The sequence below is a fragment of the Delphinapterus leucas genome, chromosome X (assembly GCF_059928025.1).
Source record: "Delphinapterus leucas isolate spDelLeu-1000000601 "Yukka" chromosome X, BTC_Dleu_Yukka2, whole genome shotgun sequence".
Lineage (NCBI taxonomy): Eukaryota > Metazoa > Chordata > Mammalia > Artiodactyla > Monodontidae > Delphinapterus > Delphinapterus leucas.
The window spans coordinates 122093604-122106205 of record NC_143150.1 but is presented as its reverse complement, the minus strand read 5'-3'; the positions used below and the strand labels follow the sequence as shown (position 1 = coordinate 122106205).

Genomic DNA, 12602 nt, shown 5'->3' with positions numbered 1-12602 from the left:
CAAGTGTATAAAAGTAGGTGGTGTGCGGTCTGTTGGTCATTCGGTTTTAGCTATATAGTTGGTATGAAACTGTAAACTCACTATTCAGACCACGTAAAAACGGTTTTGAGTGGTGGTCATTTTAATAAGGTAACACTTCTCCATGAAGAAAAACACTTGTGGAACAAAATTCTATGAAGGATTTGGGGCTGCCTGTTGTTCTTAGAAATTTAAAGCAAATACTCATTAAGGCAGAGCTGACATTTCTCAAGAATGATGACAACTGGGTCACTTTATGATGACAACTATTAAAATGAAATCTATTATAAAACTGATTCTGGAAAGTTTGTCAGTTGAAATCCGGCTTCTTCCACGCTCGGTGTAGCAGAATTATTATAGTGGGCTCATTTTAACATTCTTGGGAAAAAAGGATTTCTGATTGGATCAGGAAATTAATACGTCCTGCGGGTGCAGAGGTCAGCTATTTTTTTAAAAAAAGGTCAATTGTAAGGATCACTTTATCTTTGAGCCGCAGCTTCATAAATGTCAGCTGTCTGTCAGAAATGGAACTTCACATCAATTCCACTTTATCTCCTGTTTTAGATACATTTATCTATTTGAGAACGGATGGTCACACCCCCTGATGCTGGTATGGCACGGTCCCTGTCAAGATAGGGGTATGATGTATTCTCACAGCCTGTCCTGGTAGGATTGTGAACATGCCACAGATTTTCAAATGGATACTCATTTTGTCAAAGTGTTGCCTTTTAAAATGGCTCCCATGAAACCTCCACTATCTGTTCTAAAGAAGAAGATTTACCTACTGGAAGGTTTTCCTAGAAATACATCCCAGCAGCTTGAGACAGACAGTGAAGTGTTTGTTTGGACTTCTACGTGAGTTTGTTTGGTGGGGTACACATCTGTACTGCAGAGCAGCTGTCTGATGATTTGTCAGCTGTAAATTCGTCGGCTGAGACCCTCTGGCAAACATTTATGTGTAAGAATTGAGTTGTTCTTTTGACCGAGACTGGATATCTTGCAGTTCCTGTTCTTCCTTTGCTTTGATATCCTGGTAAGCCTGCATTTTGCTTGCATCCTTTAAGTAAGCCCAGTTAGAAGACAGTATCATGAGGAAGTGGATCTGGAAAAGAAGGGTGAGCATGATGGCTAGTGAGCATGTGAGAAGGCAAAGCGAGCTGCGAGGTAGATTAGACGCTCTGTACTGGAAAAAGGGAGAGGTGGTTATTCCGTATTAATACTCCTTCTGCTATCAGTCAGAGGCATCGGAGACTGAGCGCATGCTCTGCTAAGACGCTTCATAGTAAGAGGCTGAGGAAAAGTTAGTACACACACAAACATAATGAACTTGGAAAAAATGGCCAAAGAAGTTACTGTTAAGAAAAGGCAAAAGTGAAATACGACAGGGCGCTTTTTACCATTTTGAGGGTAACTTTAAAGGCAGAGATTCAGAAACACGCTGTGGGGTTATTTTAGAATCAGTGTTGTGCAAAGATCTAGCTTTCCTATCTATCCGTGGATAGAAATAATTCCCCGAAAGGCCTGAAAGTGTGAACAATGTTTATTTTGAGTAAATAATATAAAACTACATCTTTAACATGTAAAAATGAAGTGAATGTCAATACCAAAATTAAGAACTAGAAGCCCAGCATGCAGTCTCTGTGTTAACACATTTTTGGTAGTGCAACTACAGTTTTCACTTTATAACTGCCATGATTTCATTTCACAAAACGTCAAAATCTTTATTATCATTCTTTACAGTTGATGTGGCAAACACTTCTTTCCCGCTTCTTTTCCTCATCTTTCCTGCAACACCTACATCTCAAGTTCCTTATATTATATACAAGTTCCTTCTCGCCATATTTGAGACTTTCCGATCCAAGCACAATTACTCTCCCCATTATAAACTCTTACGTGCAGTTTGAGAAGTGGCTATGAGGCATCAGTTACTACTCACCCAAAGCCAACACTCTGAGGTTATCAATTCTGGGGGCTCTGAAAGGACTGATGGCGTTGTGTAAAAATAAAACTACATATAAATCGTCTTTTTAGAGATAACAAATAAGCCGACGAAAACTTGAAGAAAAACAGCTTACTTGAGGGGCATTTATTGGGTAGTGAGCCCTGTAATCATAAAGAAAATGTTGTACTCAAATTTAGAATAATGTTGTAATCAAATTTAGACTGTTTGTAAAATATTTTCCAGACAGAGTCTGCCAAGACCAAATCCCCATGAAAACGGTTCTCCTCCACTGCATCTTCAGCGCTTGTTTTCATCACTGAAATTGGTTATCAGACAAGCAAAAATAAAGGAAAATGCAGGTATTCCAAAGTTTTAATACTTAGAGATACTACTGCCCAAAGTAGTTTCGGTTCAGTTTTTCAGTGGCTGCTCACCAATGTCAGTACATAACTGAATCCTTTCCAGAAGGTGGAAAGAGCCAGATCTCATTATTTTGTAGTTCATGGACGGTAAGTCACTTCATTAATCTACCATGCACAACGAGTTGACTAAAGCGATTTACGAATTACTAGAACAAAACTGCAGAAACCTAGGCTCTGCTTTAGTCTGGGGGTCAGTGATACTTCATGCTACCGCGTATAGCTCTCTAAAGCTCCTTATTGGCCTTATGCAATTTAGAACTTAGTGCAGCAATCTTCCCGACTCTTAAACTTCAAAACCGCATAGTTATATGTAGTAGCCATCATGTAGATCAGCTGGTGGAAGAGAACAGAACAGGACAGTAAGATACAGGCAATGAGGGCCGGTGCCCTGACGCTTCTAAGCTCGGGTGGGGATGGGTGCCAGCTCAGAGCCTACGGCGTGCTGCTTTTTTCCCAGTTATAATCGTAAGAGGAGATTTTTCATAGCTGGCACACACACAAGTTCCTATTTGGCATTTCACATATAAGTAAGTCCTCTGCTCTCCCGTCAGTACGTTTATGAAAAAGACTGGATGTATTTAAAAAATAACAGAGCTGGGTGAGCAGCATGAGAAAGATGAGGGTAAGAGCCCTGTTTCCCCTCGTTCTTTCCCACGCTGCCCACTCAGCAGCTGTTAGTCCTGTGCCTGCCTGTTGCTCAGTGAAGAGAACAGGTCACCCCAGTGATGTAGCCGGTGGTTCTTTCCCTGGCTGGAAGGGGAAGGGATGACGTCAAGGTTGGAAAAACTGGGAAGGACTCATTTCCGAGCACATGAGATTTCCCCTCTTCTCTACGAGTCTTAGATTTCTCGACACCACAAACCCAGCCCTCCCAAATGTTATACACACACACACACACACAAACACAAACACACATACACCTGTGTGGCTGCACCCTCCCTATGTGTGAATTTGCCTTGGTGCTAAAATTTCTCTGTAACTCCCAGGTCAGGACTCAGGGCACTGCCATGGCCATTCGGACATGCAGAGTGGGGGAAAAGCTGAGGCAACCAAGGCACCACTCTGCCTTCTTGTGGCAACTCTCGGGCTGTAAACCAGCGTCCTTTTCATCCTCTATTTAGTGCCATGGAGTTTGCATTTCTGTGATTTCGCTCTTTACGCATTCCCTCACCGGCATGCTGCAGGGCTGGCTAGGGTCCCTAAGCACAGGAAGGCGGCGAGGGGCCTTACGGAGAAAACACGTGTGTTAAACTTCGTTCAGGTTTGAGTTACAGTGCTGTTCAGCAGTCGGCAATATATACTCAGTAAGATGTCTTTCTTTAAACAGAAGCAAACTGATTCTTGCCACAGAATCCAAATTGCATCACCCACCATGGATGCCTAGACCACCACCTCGTACTTCCTGCAGTCTAGACATGGGGTAAGTCTACACAGGGGAAACTGAACCAAGGTCGAGTCCCAGGCTTGTTGGCTGGAAGGGAAGTCTGTTATTAGAGTGAGTGCAGGGAAGTGGGGGACTGCACTAGGCCCGTCCTGGGGCCAGTACTCACCAAGGCAATGACGGTGGCGCCAGCTCCGGCACAGGCCACGATAAACAGGTGATAGGACATGTAGAACTAGGAAAGAACAGGGCGCCAACGTTAGCATTTTATGTGGAAGGAAATGGCCTCCCCCGATCCGGCCGCAGCTCCCTCTTTCTCCTCTAGGGCTGTTTTGTGAAGGCTGGGCACGTGCTGGAATCACCTGCGGGGCTTTCCAAACTTCCTGCGGCCCAGGCTGGACCCCAGACCCGTTACAGCGGAGAAGCTGGGGGCTGGGCCCCGGCGTCAGGCTATGATACTGCGCCGGCGTGCCTGCAGTCTGATCCTGGACATACACGCAGAGCAGCCAGGTCGGCGGGCCCTGCCGGTCTCAGTCGCTCGCGGCTTCCGAAGGCAAGCTTCCACGAGTGCATTTGAGAACCTGCTTTTATAAACAGTTATAAACCACTGCCTAAAGACTATTCTAGGGCAGAGAGATTTTAAATCATAGTGTGTCAGGATTTATTGCCAATTAAGGATGAACAAGAAACAGGAGCAACTCCGTCTGGAAACGTGAGACGAAGTGCCAATGTATAAAAATGTGCTTGTATACGACAAATTCAGGGCAATCTTCTCTATGAAAATTTACCTTAGCTCTGTGACAAGTGTCCTACTTTGAAACACTATCTGAAGGTGAAAGAGGAGAATCTACATATGTATTCAGGCTTGCAGGACTGGGCTCACCCTCGAATTATTGCCAAAAGAGAAAGCTCTCTGACGGCGCAGGCTCCTCCCTCAGTGGGCTGGGCCATGGACCAGGGCCGTTTTCCAGGTCAAAACGGGAGGCAGAGAGCCCTCTCGCTCTTTGTCCCTAGGAGAACCCCTTCGCTCAGCCTCTTTTGCCCAGTGGTCATCTAGGAGCCCGCTGAGGGGGCGGGGTTTACCTCATTGGTGTTGCAGATGTTCTCCAGGGCCGAGCCACATATTCTTCCTGGGAAGGCATTCCAAGGAATGATACCTGAGAAGCGAATCCCAATAGAAGCTTAGTGATTAGTGCAAAGCCCAGCGCCCCTGCTCTCAGCGGGCCCCACCACTTTCAGTGGCAGTTACAACACAATGACCGGCTGACTTCTTCAACAACTGATGTACCTGCTCCCTGTAGAACAAGCTTTTGGGAATAAAAAGTCCTATTTGGACAACAGGGCAAGAGCAAAGTCAACTAACTAGTCCATAGGAGAATCAGACAACTCAATTTTTTCCCCTACGAATTCTGCTTTGCTTAGTTGAGCTGACAGTCCTGAACTCTAGTTCAACAGCCGCAGGACAACCCCCCTCACAGGCATTTCCTCCTCCTGAAGCCAAACCGACACATCTCCCCCTGAATTTCATGGTCTGCGGCCTCACCCCTCAAGCTTGATGTCAGTGGTCCACCCCAAGATCCGTTCTGAAACTGGGAGGCTGTGCTCAGAAAGGTTCACGGCCATTCGACAGAGTAATTATGTTCTAGAGTTTGGGTTTCCATTTTGTATGTGTGTCTTTGCTTTTCTATTCATTTTTGTTGTGTTTTACAAGTACCTCGGAAATGCTTCTGGACTGAAGCTCCAATTGGAAACCTGGAAAACCACTGTCCTTCCGCACAGAGAGCGCGGCCCGTGGTGTCTCTCACTGGACCCAGCTCACCTCTGCAGGCACCTCGTCCACTCGGCTGCTGCTGCCCTTTCTGCCGTTAACGCCTAGGTGTGTGCTTAAATCTGACATGGGGCAAGTTCTCCTTCGCCCAGGCGGTAATAAGGAAGGAGGATTTTAACGAAACACTCCTTATTCCTTCCGTCTTTGCTATGGAGCAACAGTAAGCCTTTCTGCTTCAGAGGAATGGGAAACGAAACTACAGGTTTCAAATCTAGAACATTTTAAAAAAATGATGACCAAACATTTGTAGTGAATATTTAAGAAGAGGGAAATGATATATGCATCTAGATATTCACTTACAAATCCTTTAGCAATCAACTTTAGGACGGACTGAAAACAGAGACTAAAGAACAGTGTGGGTGAGCCTTTGGCTCTATGAGATTAGTCCGATGGGCAATTTTAGGTGAGTTTCGTATTATGGTTCAAGGTAAGATGCTGAGGAGAAGCCAGACAGGAAAAATAAGAAGCAGAAAAGCTCTGAAAGAACAATGATTTCCTCTTCAGTTCTAATGAAAAGCTCTTCTTTTCCTCCTAGTTGTTTCTGCCAAGAACAGGATTTCCTACCATCCTGGCCAGAAGCACTACTGAAACTGCCTTCTCTCCCTCAGCAGGGAAGTCGGGTCTACAGTGATGGACAGGAGGCGCCCTGGCCCCTTCTGTGGCCTGCTTAGCTGCCGAGGGTAAGGATCCCACTCATTAGAAAATACGTGTGAACAGGTTTTTTCCAACAGCTGGCTTTGACAGAGTACCTTCTGATGACTTCAAAATACACCTGGATTTTATGTTAAAGCAATATGGTCATTTAAAAAAGACCTGATTTAAAGAGGTGAATGTGCAGAGTAACTGGATTATACAATGCATGCAATGTTCTGGATGGAAAATTGGATGGTACAAAACCGAAAAGAAGTTGAAGGAAAAATATATACTCTTTTTAGAGTGGATATCCACACGTCTTTTTTGATTGAACTGCATTATAAAAAGTTTCTTTTACTGTACCCTAAAATGACCCTTTAGAGCCTAACTGCTGTTTCCGTCCAGAAAATGGAGCACATTGAGGAAAAGAGTGGAGCACATTGAGGGAAAGAGTATAATAACCTCTTCCAATAGAAGGGATGAAATCCATCTGGATGCTTAGATGCCCATGTAAATAACTAAGGCCCAGACACATGCACAAGAGGATACCAATGAATCGAGGAGACGAAAAGGAAGTACCGTATTGCCGGATGTCCACGCAGATCTGCTCCACCCCGGCTGTCCCGTTGGTCTGGGGGGACTTGATGACTTCACAGGTTGACCATATGTTGTAGAACATAAACACGGGCACCGCAGAGAAGCCAAACACACCCAGCCAGGCCACTCCCAGCACATAGGTGAGGAAGACGAACTAGGCCGAAAAGGAGGAGGAGGAGAAAGAATCGTCACCGACCAGGGCAAAGCACATCCCCCGGGAGGAGTGATGACGCATTTCCTGGCCGATACCAAACCTGTGGGACGCGGTCAGAGCACCGCCTGGACCACGGCAGTGACAAGGGAAGTCTTGGAACTTTGCGGGTCCCTCTTTTAGCAAGGACGTGAGTGGCCACGAGAGGATCTCCCTTGTCCAAGGTCACAGAGCTAGTTGGTGACAGGGCCTCCTCCAGGCACTCCTCCTAAACACCACTGGCTGGAGGCTTTCACAGGCCACTGAATTATAACTCCGTACCAGTTTCCTAAATTCCCGCGGGAAGAGGCTTCATCGTGCTGGCCCACGTGCTGTCATGGGCGATTTCACCAGGAACAGGATCTTACGGCTTTCCTTTCTTCTTGACCTGCTTGGACTACCGCTTTTCAGAGAGCTTTGAAAAGGCTGTTTCAAAAACGCTGTGGGTCTGATATTTTCAGAACGCGCACCCACCCGGGCACCCCAACGCCGGGCGGCGTCCTCGGCTCGCCCCCTCCTCGCGCGCTCAACTCCCGTACAGCAGACCCGGAGCCCGCCTCGCCCGCAGGCTTCGCCTCTGTGCCCCCTTCTGTGCTCTCACTCCCCACGAGCCCGGAGTCTCGCGATCGATGCCCTCTTGCTCACCTTCCTCCAGTTGCTGCCCCTGTGCGTGGTCCCGTCACAGCCTGCCTGTCTTTCGATGTCATTCCCAGCCCGGCAGCCCAAGCCTTTCCTGATCTGGCCGCGGTCTGCTCTCCGCAGCAGCATCCCTTCCCTCCTCTGGGCTCCAGCCTCCCCTGCCAGCCAGGCCGCAGCGCCTCTGCTCCGGGGCTGCTCTGCTCAGGCTGGGTCCTCCCCCGCCATGCCGGGTGCCGCTGCCGCCCTCCCTGGGCGCCCCACCCCGCCACCCCAGCCCTGGGCCCACAGCTCTACTGCTGCTCGCGGGAACGAGCGCATGCTCTCCCGGCCCCTTCCTACCTGGGCTCCCGTCTGGGCCCAAAGAAGTACGTACACTCTCTGTGCCTCCCTTAAGGAGGATTTTTAGGAACACTGGGCACTCCGTGTCTTTTAAGACAGGCTCTGCGTCCTTACCTCGTGACAGCAGAGAGCTCAGTCGGTGCCCCCTGGGAGCCGCGGCCCCGCAGCGAGGGTACGTATCTTCCTTCCTTCCTGCCTGCCTTCCTTAGCCAGCCTGGGCGTTCTGCCTCTGTGGGAGCACGTCTCTCTCAACTCCCCAAGTGTTTTCGTCACATCCGACCACTTGCTCAAACGCCAGCCAGCTGCTCGGCCCAGGCTATTACGAGCTGCACTTCAACGCACCCCAAATCAAACTCCACGAACGCCCCTTTCCCACCTCTCCCTCCACCCCGGACTTTCCTTCTGTGAAACGGCACTTTCTAACCCTGCCTCTTAACGAGCCCCTTTTAGGCTCTGTCCTCCTCTAGACCAGAGGTCAGCAAACAGTGCCTGCAAAAGGCCCGAGAGGGGACGGGTCAGGCTCCGCAGGCCACGTGTGGTCACAGACACTCCTCAGCGCTGCCGTTACAGCATGACTGCGGCCGCAGACGCCGTGTCAACGAAGGGGTGTGGCGGGGTGCCAAAAAGTCTATCATGGACATCAAGCCTAGAATGGCATAGAATTTCGTGTGTCCTAAGATACTATTCCTTCGTTTTTTTCCCCAGCTCATAGGTGGATAAAAACAGGTGGCGGACCGGCTCTGGAGCCGGCTTAACCCCCCTCTTTAGGCTCTAAACTTCTGGAGGACAGTCCCCAGCGAGGTGCTTAGTAGGAAGCATGCTTGGTCAACACTGCCAGAGGGACTGGGACCATTCATCATAGTATGGGTGAGTCTTCGTGGCCACAATCCATATTCGAAGATAAATGAAGGAGAGCAGTGAGACGATAGGAAAACTATCTCCTTTCATAGTGGGGACTTTATCTTTGAAAAATCTTCAATACCCTTGTTATCTGGACGTTGATAAGAGAAATGCTTGATTTCATCCTACCAGCCATAGATTTTAATTTCTCCTCAATAACATGTTGAGGGTTTTTTCATATTCCTGACTCTAAGTTGGAACGGACACTCCTCCCGTCATGGACTCTGCACGTACTCTGTTAGCTTTTACCAAATACAAAGAAACACGTGGAGGTGTGGCTCTGGCTGGCTATCAGTCATCAGAGATTCGTACTCACCATCCCACTGATGCACCGGCCACAGGCGGTTGTTTTAAACTCCCCGTGCAGCTCTTTCACTGCGCTCGTGGTGTAGAAGCCTTCTGCCAACAGAATGATCCCGTACAAGAAGAAAAAGGACGCAATTCCATAGATGACATACTGCATCAGTTGTATTCTAGGAAAAGAAGAAGGTCCAAGTGGTTAACAGACGTTTTTGGCCTCTGGAGGGGGGCCATCAGGGTGACATCACTTGCCCCGCTGATGGCTTCGGTGGGCTCATGGGGCGTTGCAGGTGGGCATCCCTGCCCAGCCCACCGCAGCCTGAGCTTTTCTTCCAAGGTGAGCAACCTTCCCAGACAAGGGAGAAGTTTCCTTTGCACAGGGGCCCAGTTGGAATCTTTCAATACTTACGAGATTACTTATAAATGCAGACGTTGACGAGTTAAAGTCACTCATCCAAGGATACACACACAGCCAGGATTTAAACGCTGGTTCAGTGGACGACGTGTTCCTTCCACCGTATCAAAATGCCTCCCAACCAGGCCTAGTGCTTAACGTTATTCTGATAAAACCCCTAAGTAAGCACTGAGGGCTGCTTTAAGGAGTAACGTGGGCAAACGCTTTCTGCACAGACGTTCTCATGTCACAAGTGATAATATATCAAGTAGATACAAAAAGAAGTTAATTCACATCTAATTTTGTCCTATGAAAGCCAGCAGCGATGCAGCTGACAACCTTTGGCTGCCCACTGGAACTACCTGGTGAGCTTTAGAGACAACAGGTATCTGCGTCCTCTCCCCAGAGACCATGACTTAATTAGTCTGGGGTGAAACGTGGACATGGGGATTTTTTTTAAAGATTGCTGGAAGTTTGAGAGCCACTCATCGAGATCACCAGCTAATTAAACTAACACACCTTTCCCTGGCTCAGTCACGGTGAATACCTCTTGGTCTTTTTTGTACACATTTGGCACTCAGCGAGTCCACTGTCCTGCTCAATCCTCCTTATAGCCTCCCCCACTGCTGCTCATTTCTTTGGAATCATTTCCTGAACAGATAAAAGAATAAAGTTCCCTAAGGACTCTTCCCAGAGGATCCCGTTATTGTTCCATAAAAATTCACTCGTGCCTTTTTCAAAAGTCTGGTAGAAAAGTTTCTTCCAATCACAAGATATCTAAAGACTGTCAAACCCTGGTAGTCAAGGAAGGAAAAAGGAAACACTGAAGGGCAAGGGGAAAATATACGAAGGAAATAAATTCATTGCTGCCGGGCATGCACGGTTAGAGAATCCATGCATGGGAGTTGTTGTGACTCCACTGAGAATGATTCCAGAAAGGGAAGGCTGAGGCTGAACCCCTACAAACAACGTCCCCTCTTCTGAACTGGAGGATACCCGGGGAGTTTTCTTCTGCTTGAAGAATGAATGTCCAAGTCCTGTTCCTGTAGACTTAGAGTTGGGCTAGGTCCTCCACAGGGTTCCTGTCATTCCAGGGCTGGCCGTTTTCTGTGACAACACTGGAGGGCGACTGTTACTTGGGAACTGCGGTAACTCTCTTGGTGGGAGGATTGGCAGCATTGCCACCGTCGCCCCCGGCCACTGTGTGCAGAGTGTCCTATGTGTGCACCCTGGTGAGATCCCACCCCAGGTCCCAAACACCCACTGCACTCTTGGCCCTTTCTTTTTCCTTCTCTCCCGGACCTTTTCCTCTCTGCCTCCAGGGAGTGTGAATGAAAAGTGTATATTTTCTCCCATGTGAGCACACTGCAGTCTTTCTGTAAACCCTCCTGGGGTGGTGGCACTTTAAATACATCTTCAAAGGAAGCAGGTACTTACACCTCGCTCAGCAGGGCGTGGTCACTGGTGTTGGTGGAGAAGTGTTGCTCAAGGATCGCCACGGTGCCCGCGAGAGCCACGTGCCCACAGCCGCAGAACAAGGCGACCCCGGAGAAGCAGAGGATGGTGGCCACGAGGGAGGCGTAGGGGACTCCTCCCAGACACTTGATGCAGCATTCGAAGCAGCCTGGACCCACAGGAGAGAAAATGCCGCTGTTAAGGGCAAAACTCCTGACTTCGTGAAGACCACCCATTAACAGAGAAGGCTCGACTCATCCATCTTCCCGCGCATGCTTTATGGACAACAGCTCAACGTCCCAAGGACCAGAGGGGGAGCTGTCATCATCTCACATTCTGTGGGTGAGGACTCGGGGGCTCCAAGAGGACATGTGTAGCTTAATTTGCTCGGGGTGAGTGGCACAGCAGCCAACGGACGAACAGTTATGGAGTGAGGCACAATTCTACAAGTTTTTGTCTGACCCGGGGTCAGGTTAGGGGCCCCCCTGCTCAAGGAGCAGCAGTCATCCCACTCGCAATGTCAAAAGAACTGCAGTGAGGCTGCGGTTCTGTGAAGAAAAGCGACCGTCAAGTTCCCCCCAACCTCAGCCTTCTGGGGTTTCGGGTACCTATTTCTCTCTTTTTGCAGCAGCCAATGGCTTTCCCCGAGCCTTTGACCTCCTGGGCAACCAGAAGAGTCAAATACAGTAATGACACTATTGCTGTGGTCAGAAAAATATCAAGGGAATCATTTTGGAAAGGTGGTGGGCATGTTGGTCCCTAAAAGCACCAAGTCACCCAGATCCGCTCAAGTGGGTCCACTCAAGTTTCATGTCAATATCAGAAATTAGCTCAACTTTTAAATAAAAATGTTGCCCCGGGCCAGGCAGCACAAGCAGTTTAATCACGGTCCTCCCCCACCCCTCCTCGGCTTCCACCTGCCGCCCTCCAACAGAAACGTTCAGCGTAAGAAAGAACCGCGAACTGGTGGGTGACGACATTTAAGTACCTGAAGAGGGAAAAGGAACACGGGGGGGGGGGGGGGGGAGGAGACAAAATGAGCATCCATGAAGTGAAATGAAGGAGAGAGCCACAGTTCACGCTCCATTCTTGAGAGGAATAAGAGTTTCATTCATTTTTAAAATCAACTTCGACTTGAGATGTCCATAAAGACCTCCCCGGGGGCAGTCAGGTGACATTTTCAGTTCGGAGACAGTTACGTTTCAGTAGAGCAGTGCTGGCCTCGGGATAATGTCGGTACCTCTCGTGACCTCCCATCCCTGTTTACATTATCCAGACCCTTAAGTAAATGGCTTGTTGGGGAAGTGGAACTCTGAACGCATTACGATGTTAAACAGTAATCGAGAGCAGTTCATGACTTCAGGGCAAGCACATTAAGGCGGCTAAATTTCTTTCACCCCAACGGCCTTTACAGTACACAGGGAATGACTACCACAGCGAGAAACACGGGAGCTAGGCTTTTCCATTTTGATGAGCATCCCATTCTAAATTAACATTTGCTTAAACCCACCCCAAGCGGTGACTATACACTCACTACCCAATCTCTCTTCAGTTCACTGGAAAA

The 12602-nt window shown here is 48.4% G+C and overlaps 1 protein-coding gene across 6 annotated transcripts in view; it reads right to left on the bottom strand.

Moving 5' to 3' along the window:
- Nucleotides 1-291: 291 nt before the first annotated feature.
- GPM6B (glycoprotein M6B) overlaps nt 292-12602 on the bottom strand; it is a 153786-nt gene continuing 141475 nt past the window's right edge. For 3 of the 6 annotated variants that reach the window (XM_022565994.3, XM_022565991.3, XM_022565989.3), the window contains 6 exons: nt 11021-11207; nt 9206-9362; nt 6804-6975; nt 4847-4920; nt 3933-3998; nt 292-1120 (listed from right to left, as the gene is read on the bottom strand). In XM_022565994.3, the coding sequence (XP_022421702.1) occupies nt 971-1120; nt 3933-3998; nt 4847-4920; nt 6804-6975; nt 9206-9362; nt 11021-11207 (806 nt within the window). In that variant the 3' untranslated portion in view covers nt 292-970. Of the gene's footprint in view, nt 1121-1542; nt 2716-3932; nt 3999-4846; nt 4921-6803; nt 6976-9205; nt 9363-11020; nt 11310-12602 lie in introns of those variants that run through there. The other 3 variants (XM_022565992.3, XM_022565990.3, XM_089904778.1) reach the window with 2 other exon arrangements.